Raw genomic sequence first — 25,138 nt, 5'->3', positions numbered from 1 at the left:
TGTCTCCTGAAGCTTTAGCAGTGAACATGGGATAATAATAACAATAATATTATAAAATAATTTAAAGAGCCAAGTAAGTTAATGCCAAATAAGTAACCCTTTACAGACTCTTAAAAAAAAATGCTGGGAGCTTTTCTGTCATCGTTTACGTTAGGATCCAACTTCCCATTACATATTTGGGAAAACTGAAGCACAAAGCAGAGAGAGCTATACTCTGCATTACCACAGACATCAGTGAGGATGTTTATAAGCTAAGGGAATGAGAAGGAGAAAGAGGCAGAATTGCAGCCCCTTGGTTATGCCTCTAATGTCTGGGATGGCTCGTGGATCCCGACCTATCAGAACGAAGTCTTATTCTTAGATGGATCATGAGCTCATGTGATAACCAGACAGTGTTGCAAATCAGTTTTTACATTTCCACTTGAGTCCTGTCCTTGAAAGAACCTCCTCCAATGGCTGCCTTGCAGACCTTTCTGAGTTCTCCCTCCCGCTTCTCCTCTTCACAATCCCCTTTGCTTTGTATTATATTTCTCTGCCCTCACCCCAGAATTCTGGCAGTATCTTGGAAAGGCAACACCAGGTTCTTGACAGCCTGTGTGTTAGTGGAGGAAGCTTTAGGTCCCTCAAATCCTTCAGAGCCAAGTATTTCTGAGACAGATGGACTTGTGTGTGTGTGTGTGCGTGCATGTGTGTATTGGAGAGGACCTCAGGAGGAGGTGTTAATATGCAGGCCAAGTCTCCATGTCTTTACTCATCTTACCAAAGTCTCATCTCCCAACATGGAGAGTGTATGTGGTATGAGAAGGTGAGTAGCAGGATGGCAGCAATTGTGGTAAAGGAAGGTGATGCGTAATATTATATCACATTGCAGGTGTATTAACTGTGGGGGTGGAGGGGTGTGAGGAAAAGCAAATCCCCTACCTGCTGAAGGTGAGGCCAGCAGAGGAGAGCAGTGCATGCCTAGGTGCCTGGAGCAGAGATTGGTATTCCTGTGACCAGGGGTTGGGCTCATTCCCACTCATTCTCTCACCATGAGCTCCACATGGAGCAGACGGGAACATAAAAGTTAGCCCCTGTTCCATGTTTTCTCTGTGGATGGAAGACCCACTGCACCTCTGTCTCTTCTCTTTGCTCTCTTTAATGGCATTCTTATCCCCTAATTCAATTAGTGTAGAAAAGTATGAATATTATGAAAATATTTTTTAAATGTAAAAGCAAGAGATTATTTAAGTTTTAAGTTGCTGTTTTTTTGCAATTAAAAGTAATTCTTTCCCTATGCAAGGGGAGATCCCAATAATGGTAGCCAAATATGACACCCCTGTACCAGCTGATTTGAGTCAGCTGCCACTTCTGACCTATGGCTGCCACACTGTTTCTTTACTTCTGTGGCACTTAGGTTGTTAGCTCCTTCGCTGAGGTGCTGGGTCCTAGGGTCTTTTTCTCATTTTCATTTGTATCCTTCCTGGACTGACTCAGCTCCCTGCCAGTGCATTGGGACTGGCAAATAAATTCACTTGAAGTGGACTGGGGAGTTTCTTATATGTCTCAAGCTCCTGGCTGCAGATACCATAATACTTTTTGTTTATCAATCTTTAAACAAAATCTTTGCATGGTGACTTGCAAGTACAGGATGTGCTTTTACTATTTATAAAGACAATACTGTGAGATATTGTGTCATATCTTAACCAATTGAGTGAATTTTTTTTACCTGATTTTTTTTGGGGAAGGGCATCAATTCCATTATATCCATTGGTAACTTATTAGATTTAAGTGAATCAGTCCTTCCCAGAGTCCCTTGCTTTGTGGAAAATCTCTGTCTTACCCAGCACATTTGGGCCATTGTTGTTGAACCTGATCTCTTTATCCCCCTATTATCATACAAATTGCTTGATGCTTTATGTTTTATCATGTCAGCTGTTGTTTACCCATATCCTATAAATTACTCCATTTAAAAATATGGTCTTCTTTTTAAAAAATATTTATTTATTTATTTAATTTATTTTTGGCTGCGTTGGGTCTTAGTTGTGGCACGCGGGATCTTCACTGTGGCATGTGGGATCTTTCGTTGTGGCGCACGGGCTCTTCGTTGTGGTACGCGGGTTTCTCTCTTTCTAGTTGTGGCGTGCGGGTTTTCTCTCTCTAGTTGAGGCGCGTGGGCTTAGTTGCCCCACGGCATGTTGGATCTTAGTTCCCCGACCAGGGATCGAACCCGCATCCCCTGCATTGGAAGGCAGATTCTTTACCACTGGAACACCAGGAAGTCCCCCAAATATGGCCTTCTTAAACTTTTGATTCTGGACAAGATAAAAGAGACTCATTTCTCCCTATTCTTCCTGCTCAGGACAACTAAAAATCCTGGACATAATACTAAAAGCAAATATAAGAAGACTAAAGGTGAGAAGAAGAAGGTGGATTAGATAGGGACCTCGGAATTTGAGGGATGACATGGCAGTGAGTTCCTTGGCTTTCTTTTTGCCCTCTATATATCCCAGAGTGGGCACTGGAGAAGCCCATATCATGGAAATATCAACAGGTACAGATAGAGAAAAGGCCCTAAGAAAGGCCTGCTCTTCATAAGATAGCACTAGGAAAAGGGCAGCCTAATAGAACAAAAAACTTTTTGACAATACTTATTCTGCTTTAGCCAAAGACCTCCCTTAGTGCCAGTGGGAGTTGAATGGGGAACTTGTATTTCCACCTCCCATTTGGTGTAGTATAGCAAAGCTGTACTCTCTTTCCTCCACCAGAGTGGCGTCAGCAGAAGCTGAGTGGGGAGCCTGAACTTGCACCCCCTCTGGTAGCAATAGATGGTGTGAGGCAGTGCTCTTCTACCTCAATCAAGGTGGAGAGTTGAGCAGAGAGCCTGAATTTCTACTCTCTGCCCAGTGGTAGAAGACTATTCTCTGCTTCTCCCACTGCTATGGTACCAGCAGAGACCAAGTGTGGAGCCTGGTTTTCGCCCTTCACATGCGTGTAACAGGCTGCTTTTTCAGTTGGGGTGGTGTCAGCAGAGGCCAAGAAGGGAACCTGAATGTCTGTCCCCTCCCTGGCAGCACCAAGGTAGTTTTTCACTTCTCTTAGCTTCAGCGATGCCAGAGGGTTGGTGAATGGAGAGTCTATACTTCTACCCTCCATCTGGTGGGAACAAGGCAGCGTAAGTCAGCATTCTGCTTTCTGCTCCAGGGCAGTGTTAATGGGGATAAGTGAGGAGCCCGAACTTCTACCCTCAGATCAGCAGTGATGAGGCAGTGCCTCAGTTACCCTGCCAGGGTGATGTCAGTAGAGGCCAAGGAAGGACTTCCATTCCCAATGCTGAGTGTCCAGTGGTGGCAGGTGATGCTCTTCCTTCTCCTAACTAGAGGTGGTGGTAGGATTTTGGAGGGAAGGGAGATGGAGAAAGGAATTTTGCATATGAAGTTCTGGGAATGCTCCCTAGTAACCCACAAGAGAAACCGACCAGAATTAACACAGCAGATTTGAGAATGGAACTACGGTGTAGAATACTGCCCAGGTTTTTAGATTAGCTCTAGGTAGCACACACAGGAAGCAGACCAAAATAACACTGCAAATTCTGTGAAAACTAAATTGTTTTGGGGTCACAACTGTACCAGAAGACCAGAACCAACATATTAAACCTAAACAGTGTGACTGCCTACTGAAAAGGAAGATTCAGTAGAATTCAGAGTCTTATAATACTCAAAATGCCTAGTATACCAAAAATCACTCATCATACCAAGAACCAGGAAAATCAAAACTGGAATTAGGAAAGACAATTAACCAATGCCAACAGTGAGATGACCCAGGAGTTGGTATTATCAAACAAGAATTTTAAAGCAGTTATCATAAAAATGCTTCAAGCAATTATGTACACTCTTGAGACAAATGATAACCTCAGCAGAGAAATAGAAGACATAAGAAAGAACAGCATAGAATTTTAGAACTGAAAAATACAACTGAAAATTAGAAAAATAATCACTGGATAGGCTTAATAGTAGAATAGAGATGAGAAAGAAAATAATCAGTGAACTTAAAGACCGATAAAAAGTCATCTAAGTAACAGAAAATAGATTGAAAAAAAAAATGAACAGAGACTTAAGGACCTATAGGACTATAACGGAAAATCTAAGATTTGTGTCACAGAGTCATCTCAGAAGGAGAGGAGAAAGAATATGGGGCTGAGAAAATAATCAAAGAAATAAAGATGGAAAACTCCCCCATTTGGTGAAAGACATAAACCCACAGATTCATGAAGCTGAGTGAATTCTAAATAGTTTATAAATTCAAAGAAATCAATACCATGACACATCACAGTCAACCTTCTGAAAACTAAAGACAGAAAAAAAATCTGGAAAGCAGCAAGACAGAAACCACATACTATCAATAGGGAATAATGATTGAATGACAGCATCTTTTTCATCTGAGATCACAGAGGCCAAAAATATGTGGCATATTTTTCAAGTGCTGAAAAAACCAAATTGTTCATTCAGAATTCTATAGCCAATGAAAATCTCCTTCAGGAGTGTCAGGGAGAAAATCAAGACCCTCTCACACAAAAGAAAATTAAAAGAATTTATCACCAGCAGACCTACCTAAAAGAATGACTAAAGAATATTTTTCAAAGAGAAAGGAAATAATAACAGAAGAAAACATGGACCATTGGGAAGAAAGAACAGTGAAATGAATAAAAGTAAGGGAAACTATAATAGATTATCCTTCTCCTGAAGTTTTAAAATTATGTTTGATAGTTGTAGCAAAAATTATGACATCATCTGTAATTCCATGTATGTTTAATAATATATGTTCAACTGCCAGAGTTACCACTTTTTGTTTCTTTGCTGCGCTTTCAACTTTGTTGATCAGTTGTCTCTTTTGATTATCCATTTTTATGAAATGTTACATGGGTTTATCCTTGGGGGATGAGGAAGCCATATAACCACACACTTGACATCTGTGTGTGAACTGCATAATGGATGCACAGTGACAGTTCACTGTCAGATTTTTTTTTTTTTAAATAAATTTATTTATTTGTTTTTTTGTTTTTGTTTTTGGCTGTGTTGGGTCTTTGTTGCTGTGCATGGACTTTCTCTAGTTGCGGTGAGCGGGGGCTACTCTTCGTTGCGGTGCGCCGGCTTCTCATTGTGGTGGCTTCTCTTGTTGTGGAGCATGGGCTCCAGGTGCGTGGGCTTCAGTAGTTGCCACATGCGGGCTCAGTAGTTGTGGTGCATGGGCTTAGTTGCTCCACGGCATGTGGGATCTTCCCGGACCAGGGCTCGAACCCACGTCCCCTGCATTGGCAGGCAGATTCTTAACCACTGCGCCACCAGGTAAGCTGCCACTGTCAGATTTTGAAATAAATAATGTGATCAGCCACTGTTCATGATTGGCATTTATGTTATTTACATAGTGATTTATGGACTGAAGAGCTAGCAGCAAAGTTGGTACTTAATGCAATTAAAGTTAAATATATGATGGCAACTGAAGTTTGAGTCATGTTGGGAGACTAGTATTATTTAAACTGTGGTTGAAATTGGTGCATATCAGATCTGTACAAAGCAAGGACTGTCTATCTGATAAAAGACTTGTATCTATCTAGAACATATAAAGAACCCTCAAAACTCAACAGTAAAAACCAACAAACAATTTGAAAATGGGAAGAGGACATGAACAAACATTTCACCAAAGAGGATATATAGATGGCAAATAAGCACATGAAAAAATGTTTAATGTCATTAGATGTTAGAGATATGCAAATTAAATTCACCATGAGATATCACTATACATCTATTGCTATTTAATGATAATACTATCTATTAGATAGTAATAGATAGCAGTATCTATTACTATTAAATGATAATAGTAAATACTAGTGAGGATGTGGAGAAACTGGATCTTTCATACATTGTTGGTGGGAATATAAAATGGTTCAGCTACTCTGGAAAATAGTTGGGATCTTTCTTATAAAACCAAACATATGCTTATCATTATGACCCAGCAATTGCACTCTTGGGCACTTATCCCAGAGTAATAAGAACTTAAGTTTATTTTTTAAATTTTATTTTATTTTTGGCTGTGTTGGATCTTCATTGCTGCGTGAGGGCTTTCTCTAGTTGCGGTGAGCGGGGGCTACTCTTCGTTGCGGTGCGCGGGCTTCTCTGTCGTGGCTTCTCGTTGCAGAGCACGGGCTCTAGGCGCGCGGGATTCAGTAGTTGTGGCACGCGGGCTCAGTAGTTGTGGTGCACGGGCTTAGTTGCTCTGCGGCATGTAGGGTCTTCCTGGGCCAGGGATCGAACCCATGTCCCCTGCATTGGCAGGCAGATTCTTAACCACTGTGCCACCAGGGAAGCCCAAGTTTATATTTTAAAAAACCTTTATACAAATGTTCATGTGGTCTTATTCATAATAATCCAAACCTGGAAACAAACATTCTTCAACAGGTGAATGGTTAAACAAACTGTACATCTATACAATGGAATACTACTCAGCATTAAAAAGAAACAAACCATTGATATTTACAGTAACTTGGATAGATCTCAAGTGCATTAAGTTTAATAAAAGGGCCAATCTCAAAAAATTAGACTGTGTAACTGTCTGTATAGCCTTCTCCAAATGCTAGAATTATAGATATGGAGAACAAATTAGTGGTTGCCAGGGCATAGGGACAGGAGGCAAGGGATGAGAGGATGAGGTGCAACTATAGAGGACTACGGTGGAGTTGTTTGATGGTGATGGAACAGTTCTGTAACTTGATTGTTCTGTTATGAATCTGTATATTAGATAAAATTGTAGAGAATGATGCACACACATACATGCAAATGTGTACATGTAAAAGCTGGTGAAATCTGAATAAGGCTTGTGGTCTAGTTAATAGTATTGTACCTATGTCACTTTCTTGGTTTTGACATTGTGCTGTTATTGCATAAGGTGTTACCATCGGAGGAAGCTGAATGAAGGTTATATAGTACTCTGTGTATTATTTTTGTAATTTCCTTTGAGTTCATAATTACTGCAAAATTAAAAGTTTTGTTTTGTTAAAGGCCTTCCCGAGGGCCAGGCATGCATCATTTTTGTGAGGCAGAGGTGACTAGTTTCTTATCCTGCTCACTTGTCTGTCATCCCACAGCTCTAGGCAGTGACTCAGCTTTCCTAGACCTCTTTGCTTGGCCTTTGGCAGCCACCCAGAGTCCTCTAGCTGGGTGTAAGGAGAGCATTTCACTGTGTAGCCTAAAGGAGAAGAATATGGCATCGCATAGATATGATTGCTCTGCTAGGAACTTGGTTTTTTTTAAGAGAGGCTGATTCATTTCTTTGGTTGGTGTTTCTGTGGAGTCCTTGTAACTGGAGAGAAAACCCATAGGTAATAGGTGAGCAATTTGGAGCTGACAGCTGCTCATCATCCTGCTTTTTATAAATATTCGGGCCTTTTAATTATTCTTGGAAGATAGAGATGTAAGCCACTGTGACCTTTCAGACTCTCTTTATAAGCACTATCCTCTAAAATTGGGAAGAAAACAGAAAGTGTCACATGTATAAAATATCTAATTAAAGCCTCTTATTCACCTCCAACATAACTTCATTTTTAAAATCTTTATATGTGTGTGGGGTGGGGAGGGACTGAGCGAAAATTGTTTGAGACTTGAGTATAGTACATACAGTAATTTGGCTACTTCAAAAGTTGAACAAATTGTACACCTGTAGTTAGATTGACAGTAATGACAGAGATTTAATTTTCATCAGCAAATTGCTCCCACTCTGACAGCTCTTTACCCACAGTTTCCTCCATCCGGGTTTCCCTAAAATGTTGCTGGATTGGGCAGGGACAAAGCAAAGATATTCTATGATTGTAGAAGAAAGAGAACCGAGGTGTGGATTATTCCACCTTAGACCTCAGCTTTCCCGTGTGAGGTTAGGGGTTGGAGGGTGAGCTTGCATTGCTTCCCCTGACCTCAGTGATTACAACAAGAAGACTTGACATTCTTCCAAACATTGGAAGGCAGACTGAGATAGGTGAACCTTGGAAAATCTTGAGTGTGTTCTTGGGGCAGAGGGCTACATGGGTAGACTCTGAGGGCTCTCTCTTCTCTGGGCATCTTGGAAAGTATCAGGACTTTTGATAGTACAGATTAAAGAAGATTGCCTCCTAGAGCAGCAGTTCTTTGAGGATGGGCATCCATGGTAGACCACAGGAGTCTTGGGGAGATGTCTTCAATCGAGGATTAACCATCTCTTTGCTACTCTCCTTAGGCAAGGCAGGCCAAAGTTAAACGGCTCTTCCGTTCCATTGAGGAGCTGAAGAAGGACTTTGAGGAGCTGAACGTTGTCATTGAGACTGACATGCAGATCATGGTACGACTGATCAACAAGTTCAATAGTTCCAACTCCAGCCTGGAAGAGAAGATTGCGGCACTCTTTGATCTTGAATATTATGTCCATCAGGTATTATATTTCATTGTCTGTCAGTCTGACTTTTAACTAACAGCTCCAAAAATAACACCCCCTGCCCAAGGCCCTACGAAAATATTGTCACCATCTTTACTTCTCTGTCAAGGTGTACAGCATTTTTTTTTTAAAATAAATTTATTTATTTATTTATTTTTGGCTGCGTGGGGTCTTCGTTGCTGTGCGTGGGCTTTGTCTAGTTGTGGCAAGCGGAGGCTACTCTTCGTTACAGTGTGCGGGCTTCTCATTGCAGTGGCTTCTCTTGTTGCGGAGCACGGGCTCTAGGTGCACAGGCTTCAGCAGTTGTGGCTTGCGGGCTCTAGAGCGCGGGCTCTAGAGCGCAGGCTCAGTAGTTGTGGTGCCCGGGCCTAGTTACTCTGCAGCATGTGGGATCTTCTTGGACCAGGGCTCAAACCCATGTTCCCTGCATTAGCAGGCAGATTCTTTTTTTTTTTTTTTTTTTTAAAGATTTATTGATTGATTGATTGATTGATTGATTGATTGCTATGTTGGGTCTTCGTTTCTGTGCAAGGGCTTTCTCTAGTTGCGGCGAGTGCGGGCCACTCTTCATCGCAGTGCGCGGGCCTCTCACCATCGCGGCCTCTCCCGTTGCGGAGCACAGGCTCCAGGCGCGCAGGCTCAGCAGTTGTGGCTCACGGGCCTAGCCGCTCCGCAGCACGCGGGATCTTCCCAGACCAGGGCGCGAACCCGTGTCCCCCGCATTAGCAGGCAGATTCCCAACCACTGCGCCACCAGGGAAGCCCAGCAGGCAGATTCTTAACCACTGCGCCACCAGGGAAGCCCAGTATATAGCATTTTTAATCTAGGCCAATATCTGTTGTAGTAAGATATCTTCTTACAGACCAGAGCCAAGCTCTTTTTCATTTGGAGTGTTACTTCATTTAATTTTTCAACACTGAGGATACACTAGAGGTAAAATAGATGTGGTACTTGTTCCATGTAGCTTATAGTCTGGAAGTGGGAATGATTAAATAATGAACAATTGAACAATAAAAAAATTAACAATTTAATAATGAGATAATTTAAGATTGCAATAAGGGCTCCAAGGGTAATGTGTGAATATATAACAGGGGAACTTAGCCTAGTCAGGGACACTGGGGAAGGCTTCTCTGAAGTTGTGACATTTAGGCTGAGCATTAAAGGATGATTAGGGGTTGACTAGGCAAAGAGGGGAGATTGGAGCTGGGGGTGGCAAACTATGGCCCACTTTTGTGAACAAAGTTTTATTGGAACACAGTCACATCTATTTGTTTATGTGATGTTTTATTGCTTTTGACTGTTTTAATGCTACAGTGGCAGAGTCAAGTGGTTGTGACAGAAACCACATGGCTCACAAAACCAAAAATGTTTACTATCAGGCCCTTCAGGAAAAGTTTGCCCCATTGTATTAGAGCATTAGAGGCAGAGGAAACAGCATGTGCAAAAATTCTGAGCCAGAGAAGAACTTGGTGAGATTGAGGACCTGGAAAAGACTGGAGTGACTGGAGCACAGAGACAAGTGGGTGGGGTGGCATAGATAAAGTGGAAAGGTTAGGGAGTCAGAGAGGTGAGGTTTGGAAAATCATGCTCTTCATGATTTTATCCTTGATCCTAAGAACCATTGGGGAGTTTGAATCAGGGAAATGACTGATCAGACTTGTGCCATAATTGTAATAGTTAATGTTTATTGAGCATTATCATATACTAGGCACATATTCAAGTGCCTTGTACACATTAATTCATTGACTTCCATACCTGCCTTTGGAGTACTACTGTTAATCCCATTTTATAACTGAGGCAAATAAAGCACAGGTCACATTTGTGATTGCCCAAGGTCAGCCAGTTAGTGTAGAGCTGGGATTTGCAACAAGATCTGTCTGACCCTAAACTCTGTGCTCTAAACCTTTTGGCTACTCACAGGATACTGGTGCCATCTGAATGAAGCTCAGAAGAGAATAGGTGGATCTAAGTGGAAGGAGCCAAGAGAGGTCATGCACTTATTGAATAAGTTAATTTATTGCAGGCCTGTTAAGTTCCAGGCACTGTTCCAGTCACTTAAGATACATTTGTGAACAAAATTGGAGCTTACCTTCTAGAAGAGGCAGATAGACAACAAACATAACTAACAAGTAAATTATATATAATATGTTTGAAGGTGATAGATACTATTGAAAAATAAAAAGTAGAGCAGGATAAGGATTGGCAGTGTTGGGAAGGAAGATTTCAGACAGGAGCAACAGCAAGTATGGAATCCTTAAGGTGGGAGCATGTCTAGTGTGTTTGGGAAACAATAATGTGGCGGGAGCTGAGAGAATGGGGAGGGAAGTAGGTAAAACTTGGAGAGATAAGGGAAGGGAGATCATGGAGCACCTTGTAGACTGTGGAAAAGAATGAAATTAGACAGACACTGTTTGGAGGATGTTGAGCAGAAGAAGCATTTGATCTGACTTACTTTTAAAGGATCCCTCTGGCTGTGTGTTGAGAATTAGTCTGTAGGCCGAGGGCATGGGTAGAAGCAGGAAAACCAGATAGGAGGCTATTGCAGTAATCCAGACTAGGGGCGATGGTGGCCTGGGAAGGCTGTGTAATCATAATCAAAGGCTTGTTTGAGATCTTCATCAAGACATAGATCTTCAGCGTCCTCCCACGCACGACAGCGTCCTTGTTCTCTATGAACTAGGCTAAAAGACATTCTTTAGGATTTTGCCAGCCTTTGTGTTGAGAGAGGATGAGTGTGTACTGTATCTGCAGGAATTATGGGGTGGCCTCTTCATCTCTCTCTGCTCATAACTCTTTCTCAGGCCTCAAATAGCAGGTCTGTGATCCTTTTAGAGAAGAAAATGGACCTGGGTTCTCTTTCCTCTTTCCAGTCTTTCTCTCCAGGGTAAAAAACAAAAATTCCAACAGCTTTTCTGTTATAGATATTTAAAGGATTAAGGATCCTAGGGGTTATTGGCCAACTCAGTCCTGCTCTGATGTTGACAGCTTTTATTTTTTCTCTTCTTAACACTTGGATGGATCCTTAGGTATCAGGCTTCAGGCTCTTTAGTTTCAGCATAAAAGGCCAAAATGACCTTTTATGAGAGCTTATCTTACCTAGGGGGAGTGAGTACACAGGAGGCTAGCAGGGCCCTAACAAATTTTATTTCCCTTGCAGGTTCTTTGGTCACCCTGCAGTGTCATCTCTAGGTTGATGACCCATTCTGCTTTCATGGGTCACTGGGTGGGATTAACAGTTTCTTGGACATAACCAAATTTAGCCTGTGGTCAGTCCAGGAACCAGTCCCCGCGTGGAGACCAAACTTGATCTGTTGGCAGAAGAGTCATAAGTGTTTTGGGTGATTGGTCTTTTGAGTAGAAATACGGATAAGGTGGTCTGGGCTGGTATGTCGGGCTTCCTGCAATAGTGTTAAGTTGTGATTTCACCAGGGGATTAAAGAAGACATAGCTCGGCCTCAAGTTCCAATTGCGATGGGGAATTAGGGTGATGTAGTACTAGCTTTGAGGAAGATAGGACTCTTCTTGCCAGGAACTTACTTAGTCCACTTCTATTCTAGACTTACTGATTGGCGGTTTTGAGGAGCCATGGGCTTCAAGGACCCAAAGTGGATCTGCCAGGGATTCCTCACAGCCATGTTTGAATTATTAAACAAGATTTGTGAAAAGCAAAACCATGTGTGTGGAAACAGTGTGTGAGTTATTTATGAGGAACAGCCACTGTCTGCCCCATCCACCCTGGGGTGGTGTATTTGCCTTCCCTCATGTGACTCCTCAGTTATTTACCATCGTTTCTCCCTTTCTTTATTCTCCTGGTTCTCTCATTGTCTTGTCAGTTTTCTGGTTCCCTTTTTCCCTCCTGAGTGTTGGCACAGTTCCCTACTGTCTCCTTCCTTATGTGCTCCCTGCTTCTACCTTGAGCTCCTTTCCACCTGTCCCACCCAATCCTGAGGGAAGCCTGGGAAAAGTTCTGGCCCCAGACCCAGGCTCTGGTCATGCCTTCTCCTGTGTGATACTGGGCAGGGTCCAGATTTTGGAGCTTGGGTGTGCAGTAGGCAGAGTGACTCTTTTCTTCCTCATCTCCAGTGAAATAACAAATGAGAAAACATCTTGAAAAGGCTGAAGTGCTTATATAAATGTCAGCATTTATAATACCCTGGATTATCTTTGTAGTAATGAATATAAACTGAATCTAGAATAGAACCTCTGTGACTCTGGGCTGTGTTGCTTTGCTCTGCTGGGACTCATACCAGCCTTGATAAGTAGCCATCTCAGGCATGGAATTATAGGACTCTGAGCCAGAGTTTTATATCTAGAAAATTTGGAGGAAGGAAGATCAAAGGAGAGGTAGTGAATTCTTAGATTTTAAAATCAGAGTATGTGAGGAAGGAAGACTCAGTAAGTATTATTTATTTATTATTTATTTTTTTGGCTGCGTAGGGTCTTAGTTGCAGCATGCGGGATCTTTTGTTGCGGTGCGTGGGCTTCTCTCTAGTTGTGGTGCATGGGCTCAGTAGTTGCGGTGCACGCGGGCTTAGTTGCCCCGTGGCGTGTGGGATCTTAGTTCCCCAACCAGGAATCAAACCTGTGTCCCCTGCATTGGAAGGCGGATTCTTAACCACTGGACCACCAGGGAAGTCCCATATTATTTGTGCTTATGTCAGCAAAGCACCCAGCTCTGAGTCTTCCTAGTTAGCCGCGCTATGGCCCAGTAAATCATTCCTCTTCATAAGGACATATTAGAGCAGACAAATGCCAACCCTGGCTTGGGGACCTTATGACAGAGCAGACTCCATGCTTACTTCATGGCCATGGATTGGCCATCTCTTTAGGTTTGTGGTACAAGCGACCCACTCATTTTGTTGACATACATATACCAGATTGCCTTTTTTACTCACAGTGGAGTTTATTTCAGTAACATCTTTTTCTGATCAAATTTATTCATTGGTTTAATGATGATTTATTGAACACTTAACTATATGCTCACACTGTTGTAATCACTGGACCTATACCAGTGGACAGAAAGACAAAAACCCCTGCTCTTGTGGTTGAGTTTAAGAATGATCTTCTAAGTGGTAAAAACAGGCTAGGCCTCTCCAAAAACATAGGCAGAGTCAAATACAGCCCTTCAAACTGGATTTCTCCGTTAGAGCCATCTTCCAGTTTGGAAGGATACAGTCAGGTAGGAAAGGGCTCAGTGGCATCTGGAGGAAAAAAGTGGGTAGTAGTCACATTGTTGTTGGGCTCTAGTTTCCTGAGTTCTCCTGATGATTTGTAGAGTGGGATCAGCATGTAGACAAGAGACAGCTTTTATAGCAAAAGAGATATTTTCAAGGGAGACTGTAGCTACTGCATGGGGAAAACAGGATCCAGTGACCTTTCTGAGGAAGTTGAGTTTTCTTGTTCCAGGATACCAATGAAGCTTGGGGAATGAGATTCCCTGTAGAATAAAAGAGACAGAGTCTGGATTTGGGGCTTTGGACCTTAAATATAGCCTAGACCAGTGTTGTCCAAAGGAACTTTATGGGATGGTAGAAATGTTTTACACTGTCCAATAATAGCCACTAGTGAGTAGCACAGACCTAGGCTAAAGCTTTTGAGAGAGAGACTTTTGTGCAGATTTATCACAAGTGTCCTCAGATTCAGTCAACCTTAGACTATAAAGTGAGGAAGAGGGAAGAGAAGCGTACTATTGTTATTCTTCTCCTAGCACTTTTCCAGCCCTTTCCCTACAACAGAGCTCCTATTACAGTCCCTGATTTCTAATTAAAAATCAGCTTTTTAAAAAGTGTCTGCTGCTTCCACTGCCCCCGTTGAGGCTGGACACCAACAGGAAGCATAGTGCCATTTACTAGTGCTGATGACGCCAGATCTTTGTGTTAACAGCTTGTACATTACGAGTAAGCTTGTGACTCATTACGGTATTAGAATTTTCCAGGACATGTTTGGCATAAGCAATTGCTAGGTACCATTTCTGCCAGTTCCCATGCACGTGCTCATAAATCACGTTAGGTGAATTAGGAATTCTCAAATTTAAGATTATTTAAAAATTTAGTTTGTTTTTACAAACCCTTTCCTAGTTAGAAAGGCCACCGACACTTTTTACTTGATTTTTTGGTTTGTTCTTCAGTAGTCACCAAAAGAAAGGCTCTTCTTTCCTTGATGTCTGTACTGTACTAAGCAGTGCCTCTGTTGCAGATGGATAATGCACAGGACCTGCTTTCCTTCGGTGGCCTTCAAGTGGTGATCAACGGGCTGAACAGCACAGAACCCCTGCTGAAGGAGTATGCTGCGTTTGTGCTGGGGGCTGCCTTTTCCAGGTGAGCAGCATGGATGGACATCCCACTGGCCAGGATCCTTTGGACCCTTCAGGTGAAGTCTAGCTTTACTCTTGGCCTGACTGGCCTGGAAGAAGGTTACATTTGAACTCATGCACATCTCTATCCACAGTTTAGTGTAATCCCATTGAAACTAGAGTAAGAATTTGATTCTGCCCTTATTCCAAGTAGATAAGAATTTTCACCCATGTTGTCACCATCTGTGACTCTTGGTTCCCCCTCATCCTATATGTATGGACTTCTAAAATTTATTTATTTATTTATTTATTTTTGGCTGTGTTGGGTCTTCGTTGCAGTGCGCGGGCTTCTCATTGTGGTGGCTTCTCTGGTTGTGGAGCACAGGCTCTAGGTGCGTGGGCTTCAGTAGTTGCGGCATGCAAGCTCAGTAGTTGTGGCTCACGGGCTCTAGAGCGCAGGCTCAGTAGCTGCGGCGCACAGGCTTAGTTGCTCCGTGGCATGTGGGATCTTCCCGAACCAGGGATCGAACCCGTGTCCCCTGCATTGGCAGGTGGATTCTCAACCCCTGCGCCACCAGGGAAGCCCTGTATGGACATTTAATAACATATTTTAGGTCACATTCTCTGTTTTATTCAAAGCTAGTTAGAAGTTAGACCAACCATAGGTAGTTGAGAGGAAGGGGAATGAACTCCAAGAGCTGATCCTTTTGGCAGTAAAGCTACTCTGGTGATGAATAAATGATGAACCTGACCAAGGAGGGCCTTTTGTGGGGAAATGTGTCTTCCCCTAGTTGCCTGGAACCAATCAACATGCAGTCAGATTATCACACTCTCTGGATTGGGAGTTGTTTAAATTTCAGTTAGCCTGGCTTATGCTAGAAGACTGATCAGGCAAGAGAAATGAGCATCTCTAAAGAGTGGATGCAGAAAGAGATTTGAGTACCTCATCATTATACTCATCCTAAAAAAGTCAAGATGTCTTCAAGCTGTAGTTGGTCCATTGGAGCTATAGTTCCTTCTGTTTTTGAAAATCTGTTCCTAGGACCATTTGTTCCTCTACAGCAGGAACCAGTATTCTGATTCTTGCTTTAAGGGCACGTGTGGTTCCTATTAAGTGTTGCCTCACTTGCATGCAGGGATTGTGGTGATGTAGGAAAAAGGCTATTCTGAACATTTTTACCATTAGAATCTTTTTTTTTAAATTAATTTTTATTGGAATATAGTTACTTTACAATGTATTAGTTTCTACTGTACAGCAACATGAATCAGCTATACATATATATATCCCCTCTTTTTTGGATTTCCTTCCTATTTAGGTCACCACAGAGCATTGAGTAGAGTTCCCTGTGCTATACAGTAGGTTCTCATTAGTTATCTATTTTATACATAGTATCAGTAGTGTATATATGTCAATCTCAATCTCCCAATTCCTCTCACCACCCCCTTCCCCTTTGTTATCCATATATTTGTTCTCTACGACTGTGTCTCTGTTTCTGCTTTGCAAATAAGATCATCTGTACCATTTTTCTAGATTCCACATATATACGTTAATATACAATATTTGTTTTTCTCTTTCTGACTTACTTCACTCTGTATGACAGTCTCTAGGTCCATCCACATCTGCAGATGACCCAATTTTGTTCCTTTTTATGGCTGAGTAATATTCCATTGTATATATGTACCACATCTACTTTATCCATTCCTCTGTTGATGGACAGGAATCTTTGTTTTGAAAAGATTTCCTTTGCCTTTCATCTCTGCTTATCTTTATTTAATCAGAGTATCGGTCTGATGCCCTCTCAAGACTTAAGCATCTTTTCTTAGTAAATTGAGGGGCAAAGCTAGGAAGGCTGGAAGAATTGTTCTGTGGGGAGAGGTTGAGGGCACTGCAAGCCTTTGTTTCCCTTATTGCTTACCTGCCTCATCTTCAACCCCTGGCTGTCCTGTGGACTCCAGGGTATATCTCCCTTGCTCTGATTTACCAGAGCCAGGCAGGGATATCACTGCCTGTGCGCCTACTGGAAAGGTGAAGAATCTGTGAATTTGTCATTGGTAGCTGTGATTTCAGCCCTGGAAAAGTTAAGGTCCTTATCCTCATAAGGCTTTAGAGGCTTGAGAACTTACTGAGGCTCACTTTTTGTTTCTCACGCCATAAAATAATTGATTCAAACGTTATTAACCTCTTTCCCCCAGACCCTTTTGGGTAAGCTTTTCTGTAATCCCAAGTACTTTCTTTCTACTTTGAATGTGAACAAATTATTCTATGTATACTTTGCCATTGCTTCCGGAAACACATTTCATGGGGGAACATCTTGATGTCACATCTTAGTTAAGGGGGGCTAAGTGACTTGAGAAGCATGCTTTGGGCCTGCTTAGCAAGCCATAACTCATCTGGGGTCTGTGCCAATATGTAGTGTTATTAAGACTTTTTCATGATTGTATTAGTGTAAGACCGTGTTAACATTTATGTGGCATCACTAAAATTTAAATAGAGATAAATATAAAATATTGCAATTTAGTGTTTTGGTGGCAAGAAAACTGCTGTATTCAAAAATGTTCTAGTCAGGATTTTGATGGCTCACTGGAGGGCAGTTACAGTGACAGCATGTTATAGTGCCAGAGCTTTTGGAAGCCAACAGCAGGCTCCTGAACATCATGAAAATGTCAGTGTTTTATGCAAAGAGGAACTTGATGCAAGGTAAAAGTATTTCTATGCAGAGAGGCAGGTTTCAGTGGTCTAGTCTGCTATTCATTATTTATTCTTGATGTCCTAAGTATTTGTTCCGCAGCTCCCTACCTGCCCTCAGCATGCAGGTGTGCATACACATGGCATGCATGTATGCATATGTGCACATACAAAGTGATTGTGTGAGTTTGTTCTTTGTCAAGAAGGCATTCAAGGGGTAGTGAGCACATTGGAATCATGGAGTCTCATGGTTTGGGGATCTTGTTTAGAAATCATTCCTTCCAGTTTTCTGCTGATGAGGAAGAATATTGCTCAGTCAGTCCAGATGTTTGTTTGGGAGGACTAGGTAGACCACTGTACCTAGAGTCAGAAAATCTAGGTTCAAGTCCAGTCTCTGTCATTTCCTGGTTGTTTGCCTATGGGCAAGGGATTTCACCTTTCTAAGCCTCACCTTTTTCATTTGTTAGCTAGAAGCAATAATAGGTTTCCTCTGCATTTCATAAGACTGAATGAATATGAAAGAACATAATATACAATAAGTCCTGTGAAAATGCTTATAAAGTACCTGTCAGTGATGTGGGGTATATCATCATGTTCATCGTGTGTCCTTTTTACTCTGAGTTTTCACTGTAAGGCAGTTCTTTTTCTTTTGTTTTTACAGTGCAGACCTTTGTCTTCCTCATTTTCTCTTCTATTAGGAGCTTGCATTCTACCACATATATCTCTTGGTGTTAACTTTGCTGCTTCATGAGGGTATTTATTTGCCTACCTGGGTTAATTGCTTCATCAGGCCTCCACATACATTCTGTGGACGGAGAGATCTCTTCCGTGGTGTTAAATGTGAAGCAATTAATCCAAGATCAAGAAGAAAGAGTTGACATAAATGTAATTGACGTGGCCACTCAGTGTTACATGGCCACTGAAATAGTTTGTTCCCTTTTTTAAATATTATTCACACTCATTATGGGTCACACACACATTCATTTTCTGCTGCCCATGTTTTTGTTGCCCATGTGCAAGGCAGGTCAGGCTCTTGCATAAGAAGATATGTAAAGATAGGGAGGAGTCTGATGCCTTTGGCATCTTCATCTTTCCTTTCTCCTTCCCTGTCCCTCCCTCCTTCCCTCTCCCTCTCTCCTTCCCTCTCCCTCCCTCCTTCCCTCTCCCTCCCTCCTTCTCTCTCCCTCCTTCTCTCTCCCTCCCTCCTTCCCTGTCCCTCCCTCCTTCCCTCTCCCTCCCTCCTTCCCTCCTTCCCTCCTTCCCTCCTTCCCTTTCTCCTTTCTTCAAGTCAGATATTTTCAGTGATCTTTCTGTGACCTGATTTCATCTCATGATGGCACCTGTGTGTGTCTGTCTACAGTCTGGCCTATGAGAAGTCTCTGGAATCCCGGGCAAGTTATTTGTGTTTCTGTGTTTGGGAAGACTCAGAAAGGCCTTGTGAATTTCAGAAGTCATGCAGCCTTCTGTAAACTGGTTTTGGTTTCACTTCTCAGCTAACTGGCTGCTTCCTTTTGTTTTCCTCTATCTCCCTATCTGTAGCCTTTACCTTTTAACTGTCAGGAGTTAAATTATCAAGAAACTGGTATACTTATCCCAGGGATCACTGGCTTTTGCTGTTCTCATGACCCTCCCTCAGTCACTTTTGGTGTTCTCTATCCATCTTTAGTAACTCACATTCTTACATGCATATGTATGAATTATTATGCAATTCCATAGGCTTGTAAATTCTCACTGTATGCAGTCCTTTTGTTTGAACTGTCTGTAGTTTGCAGTGTGTCATGAACCTATGCCTAGTACGGAAAGGGAGGTACATGTGCTGTCAGTCATAGTGTGATTATGACCTCTTATGATGGATCCCTGGAACAGGATTACGTTCTACGCTGTCTTCGACATCTTCATTGGAACCTCCTTAGGAAATATTGAGTTACATACATCTCTTTATAAAATGAATGTTTACCCCACTGCTGACCTTCACCCTGTCACCCCATGCTTCGTTGGTTCTCTCGTTTTCTCCGTTGTACTCTTCCCACTGATATTTTACTAATTAATTTTAACCATTTGGCCAGTGTCAAATCATTGTGTCCTGTTTCCATCGGTTGGCCTCCAATTTCCAGATTTCTTTCCTGCCATCCCAGTGAATTTCAGGGCTCATCTGTATCTTCTCTGTCTTTCCTGATGGCTTTTGTGAGTTTGCTGGGGAGCATTCTTAATTCCATTGACCTTTACCTTTACTGCTGTCATCCACTAGATATCTCGAAACTTGTTTCCTTTTTTTCCCCAACATTTCATGTTCTCTGCCCACCTCCATCATGTCTTCACATTTTCATCTCTCCTTTTAAATGTGGTTTTTATCCTTGTCGTGATCTCCAACCTCTGCACACCCTCCTGTTCTTCCCTTCGCCGTCAGTGTTCCTCACTCTCTTGCCGCCCTCTAGGCTCCTTCCTCTTAGCCCACAGATGTTCTCATTTACTTATCCACTGACCCCTGCCAGCCTTCCTTTCCAAACTTCTTGGAAGAGTAGACAAAAAGGGATCCAAATAAGTGCACATGAGATACCATCCCTGAAATTTTTCAATAGTATTTTTGCATTACTGACATCTCCATAACGTTTAACAATGTCGACCACTGCTTTCCTTTGGAAACTTTACTTCTTGGCTGCCATGTGATTGTAGTCCCTTGGTCTTGGATGTCTGTAATTAGTTGCTCCCTCTCCTTTTCTTTTTATGACAACATCATCTTCTATCTCCTAATCATCATCTTCTGTCTCCTAATTCACCAAGATTATTATGGCCTTGTCCTTATTGTCTCCTCATTTTCTTCACCAGTGGTCCTACCTATTCCCATGGTTTCAAATTCTACCTCATTGTGGATGACTCCAATGTCTAAGTCCAGTCTTTCTCCTCAGGTTCTTTCCTCCATTTCTACCAGACTGTGTCATTGCACCTCAAACTCAAGAGGAAGAAAGTGGGATCCATTTTGCCTGTCTCATAAACTAGGTTTTTCTTCCACTTTCTCTTTTTATCTATTCTTGGCCATATGATTGTCTTTGTTACCAAAACTTGAAACTTTGGAGTGATATTTGAGTCTTCTTTCTCTCTATTTAGTTGTTTACTTGGTCACCGAGTCCTATGGATTTTTATTTTCATGATTGTTGTCTACTAAACAAAGATTTCCCTTTTATAAATCCATTTTAAGGAACCTTGATATTGTGAGGGCAGCAACATATTTAGGGAGGGGACTCCCTCTCCCAATGCTAAGAAATGAGCCCTGAATAGTCTAAACCAAGCATGGTAATCCCATTTTCTGTGGATGTAGATTGATTTAGAGATTAGGATGTGACTCAGTTCTGACCAATGAGACACGAAGAGATGTTTGCTGGGAAAGCTTCTGGGAAAGATTTTGTTCTCTTATAAAAAGAAAGATAGTAAAGAGACCTTGTCCACTTCTTTCTGCCTTGATTACAGTTGTTGGAGCTACAGCTGGCTTAGACCAGTGAGATGAGATGCACAAGGCAACATGTTGAGGAGGATAAAAGAGGGGAAGGACAGGAGACTAGCTCCTTTATGAATAGTTTAGCTACTATACCGGTTTTGGAACCATCTACTTCCAAACTTTTGTTGTGAGAGATAGTCTTTTTTAAAAAAACAGAAAACAAAACAATGTTAGTCATTATTCTATTACTTGTTTCTGAACATATTCATATTAATAAATTTCAAAAATTTCTCTCACATCTTTAAAATTCCTTTTAAATACCCTTGCTTCTAAGGAGGATGGGAGGGAGACACAAGAGGGAGGAGATATGGGGATATATGTATATGTATAGCTGATTCACTTTGTTATAAAGCAGAAACTAACACACCATTGTAAAGCAATTATACTCCAATAAAGATGTTAAAAAAAAACACACACACCTAAATACCCTTGCTTCTTCATAGCACTTATCTCAATTTGCAATTAAATATTTGTTTGATTACCTGTTACCTGTTGATAACCCCTGTTAGACAGTACAAGGAGGATAGGATTCATTTTCTATCTTAATCTTGCTGTCTCCCCAGTGTATAGCACAGGACCTAGCATTGAGTGCTAGGAAATGATAATGAAACAACGAAAGAATAAAGTGATACCTAGGAAATGAAATGTTTTTCAGATAGCATATGAGGGCTGAGTGGAGAATGCTGTCTTTATTAATGATGTAATAGTGGATGGTTCAGATACCTTATCTTGACCCTTTAAAAATCTAAGGCCATGGAAGCAGCGCTCCCCACTCCTACCCCCCACCCTGCCCCACAGCTGAAGGCCCAGAAAATAGAAGGTTAGAGATTGGGATGAGGTCAGATGTTTTAAATGCCAGAATTTGAATAAAAGATCATGTGCGACTCCTAGGACTAGTTCTGACCTCTTGACTCCATGACCTAATTTTTCACACTCCTCCAGTGACAGGGAGGTGCTCAAACCATTTTGTATCTCATAAATTAATTAGCATATTAACCAGGTTGGCCTGGGCAGTTGGATAGCCTTATAGCTTTTAAAGCTGCATTCAAAGTCTGGTTTCTTTTTTCAAATGGCAATTAATGACAAATGGAAAATGAGATCTAAGCCTGACCAGCTACCCTGAGTATTGAAGAAACCAAGGCTTCATTCTGAGGAGGGAAGCACCACTTTACTTAATGAACTTGTCCCTTCTGCATTTCTTTTGAATCTATCTCTGTAATGTTCCCCTGCCTCCTCCAGATCCTCTGTGTGGCTGCTTTCAGATTTTTTCATTATTTACTACCTCCTCTTTAATTTCTTCCCTGCATAACTCCAGCCCACAAAGTTCTTTCCTTTCAACTTTATTAGCATTTGTTGTCTGGACTCCTAAACTATCTCTTTTATATATCTAATTCTCTATGTATGCCAGTTCTTTCCTCTGTTTTCCCAATAAAATAGTTGCTTGAGAGTGGAAGCTAGTACCCGGGTCTGTGGTACCCAGAACACATTATAGAGGGTAAGTTTCATGTAGCTGCTTAGAGCATTTCATGGTACAAACTAAATGGTCCAGCACAAAAGCTGAAATCACCAAAAATCAGTGGGAGGAATGAAGCCAGGAAGAGCAGGGAAGCTCTTAATTTTTTGTTTTGTTTTATTTGTCCTCCAGTGAGTGTGTATTACATTTGTAATTAAAATTTAAACAATAGGTAACAAAGCAAAACAGAATTGGAAGACTTCTGTATCTAGCAAATGGTGGTTTACATTTCCCAAAAAGCATTTTTGGTTCAGAATACCTGAAGATGCTGGATCTGTAACATATAAACATTTCCTTAAATGCTCAGTTCAGCTGATAAGAAACTGTAGGGCCACTGCTTTGCATAACTAAAGGGGAAATAAATAACATATTCTTTTTTTTTTTAAATAAATAAATTTATTTATTTATTTTTGGCTGCATTGGGTCTTCATTCCTGCGTGCGGGCTTTCTCTAGTTGCGGTGAGCTGAGGCTACTCTTTGTTGCAGTGCGCGGGCTTCTTATTGCAGTGGCTTCTCTTGTTGCGGAGCACAGGCTCTAGGCATGCGGGCTTCAGTAGTTGTGGTGCATGGGCTTAGTTGCTCTGCGGCATGTGGGATCTTCCCAGACCAGGGCACTAACCCGTGTCCCCTGCATTGGCAGGTGGATTCTTAATCACTGCCCCACCAGGGAAGTCTCAACGTATTCTTTATGTGGTAGTCCTGCAAGAAATTGAGAGAAGTTCCAAAGACAAATATAATGGAAAGCACAAATTCTTAGAGATACAGAATGCTGAAAGTTATATCTGTTCTCAGGACACTTGTCGTTCCCTAGTGGCCAAAATCTCTTGATACCAACAGGCGTTAAGCTGGGGGACAGAAGACGAAAATTTCAGCCCATGAAAGGGAGAATTAGAAAAATGAAAATCTTCTACTCGAAAGGAGGTATTAAGGCATTTTGGCTTTGAACGGAAGGTAGAAAAATTTCCAAGAAAATTCTTCACCCTTGAGTGCATTTGGGCTGGAAATCATACTCTTTTTGTGGCCTAAAAATCTCTAAGCTGAGAATTTAGTCTGAAATAGTCTCCGTAAATAATAAACTGGAAAAAATGTTTGCAACTTATATTACAGATATAACATTAATATTCCGATATATATAAAGAGCACCTAAAAATAGAGAGTAAGCACATTAATAACCCTATAGAAAAAATGGGATAGACACACACAGTTTGCGGAATAAAAGAAATGTAGATGGCTTAACCATATGAAAAAATGCTCAACCTCACTCATAAGAAGAGAAAGACCAATTAAAACTACACTGAGATACTGTCTTTCACCTATCAGGATAGTAGAAGTCCAAAAGTCGATAGCATATTCTGTTTATGAAGCTGTGGGGAAATAGGCTCTTATACACTGGTGGGAGAACTTTAAAATGGTACAACCCTTACAGAAGGAAATTTGGCAATATCTAACAAAATTGCCCACATATATTTACCATTTGAAATATTATTCCTACTTCTAGAATTCTACCTCTATAATACACTGGTAAAGATATGAAAAAACATATGTAAGCTCAAGGTTATTCATTATCGCACTATTTGTAATAGCAAAGATGGGAATCAGCCCAAACGTCCATCAGCAGGGAATTGATTGAATAAATTACATAATTTATTCCATGGAGTGCTATAGAGTTATAGAAAAGATTTAAGAATGTTTTTGTATAATACAGAATATTTCTCTTGTGATTTTCCAGGTTATTTTGTTAAACGGAAAAAAAAAAGGTAGAGAAAATTATGAAAAACTGCTATTAAGCATGTGCATGTGCTTATATTTTTAAAAAATGAAGGATAAATGCTATAGGGATATAGACTTTGTGATCATGCAGATATTTTATGTAATTTAAAAACTCAAAATAATTACAAAAAATATTTTTCATAAAAATTGAGAACAAGATGAAACAATTGAATCTAGCTGTCTATAGAATTGGTGGGATAATCACACAGGGAGGAACTCTTTTATGTGATTTTACAATCCAGTAATTTGACTATACATCCCAATTTGGATGTATTTTAAAGACAAAAAATCTGTAAAACTTTTCAGAAATCTTATTGTTGATGGAAATGTTGGTGTTGTTATTCTCAGACTATTATGTGTATTGTGGGATAAAGCAGATGAATAATTATGCTGGTTTCTCTGAGAACCAGGATTTTCAATGTGACGGAAGGGAGATACTGATGTAAAATTGAATATTGGGTAAAATCCCTCTTAGTCCTGATTTTGGCTTGAAAGTATTAGTATGATTTCATGATGAATTTTTTTCTTAAAAAATGTATTTTTTTAGCTCTGTCCACTGAAAGGATCTAGAGAAAAAGATGAACCTGATAACAGTGATCAACTGTGACTCCTAGATTGTATTTTCTAAATAACATTTCCCTCTAAAATAGCATTTTCCTCTAAAAGGAACTGTGATTTCTTAAAGAAATAGCTCATTTCAAATCTGGAGTAAAACATTTGCAAAATGACCCTGGATATCTTGTCATAATCAAAAGCAAGGACATTCTCAAAGACTACTTGGGTCTTGTGTAAAGGACTCAGGGTTCAATGTGAAAAGGTTCCCATTGACCATAGATGGGGCTCTTGGAGTTTCAAGAAGGATAATAACTGCAGTGAATTGAAGCAAATCAAATATGTTTAAATCCCCAAGTTTATGTCCCCATCATGATACTTAAAAGAACAAATTAA

The 25,138-nt window shown here is 41.0% G+C and overlaps 1 protein-coding gene across 5 annotated transcripts in view; it reads left to right on the top strand.

The window, feature by feature from the left end:
- SIL1 (SIL1 nucleotide exchange factor) overlaps positions 1 to 25,138 on the top strand; it is a 307,634-nt gene that overhangs the window by 221,410 nt on the left and 61,086 nt on the right. For all 5 annotated transcript variants that reach the window (XM_068535964.1, XM_068535967.1, XM_068535963.1 and 2 more), the window contains 2 exons: positions 8,242 to 8,433; positions 14,632 to 14,753. In XM_068535964.1, coding sequence (XP_068392065.1) covers positions 8,242 to 8,433; positions 14,632 to 14,753 — 314 coding nt within the window. The remainder of the gene's footprint in view (positions 1 to 8,241; positions 8,434 to 14,631; positions 14,754 to 25,138) is intronic.

This window comes from Eschrichtius robustus, chromosome 2 (assembly GCF_028021215.1).
Source record: "Eschrichtius robustus isolate mEscRob2 chromosome 2, mEscRob2.pri, whole genome shotgun sequence".
NCBI classification, from domain to species: Eukaryota; Metazoa; Chordata; class Mammalia; order Artiodactyla; family Eschrichtiidae; genus Eschrichtius; species Eschrichtius robustus.
Note: the sequence above shows the minus strand (reverse complement) of the source record. Positions and strands in the feature narration are given on the sequence as shown.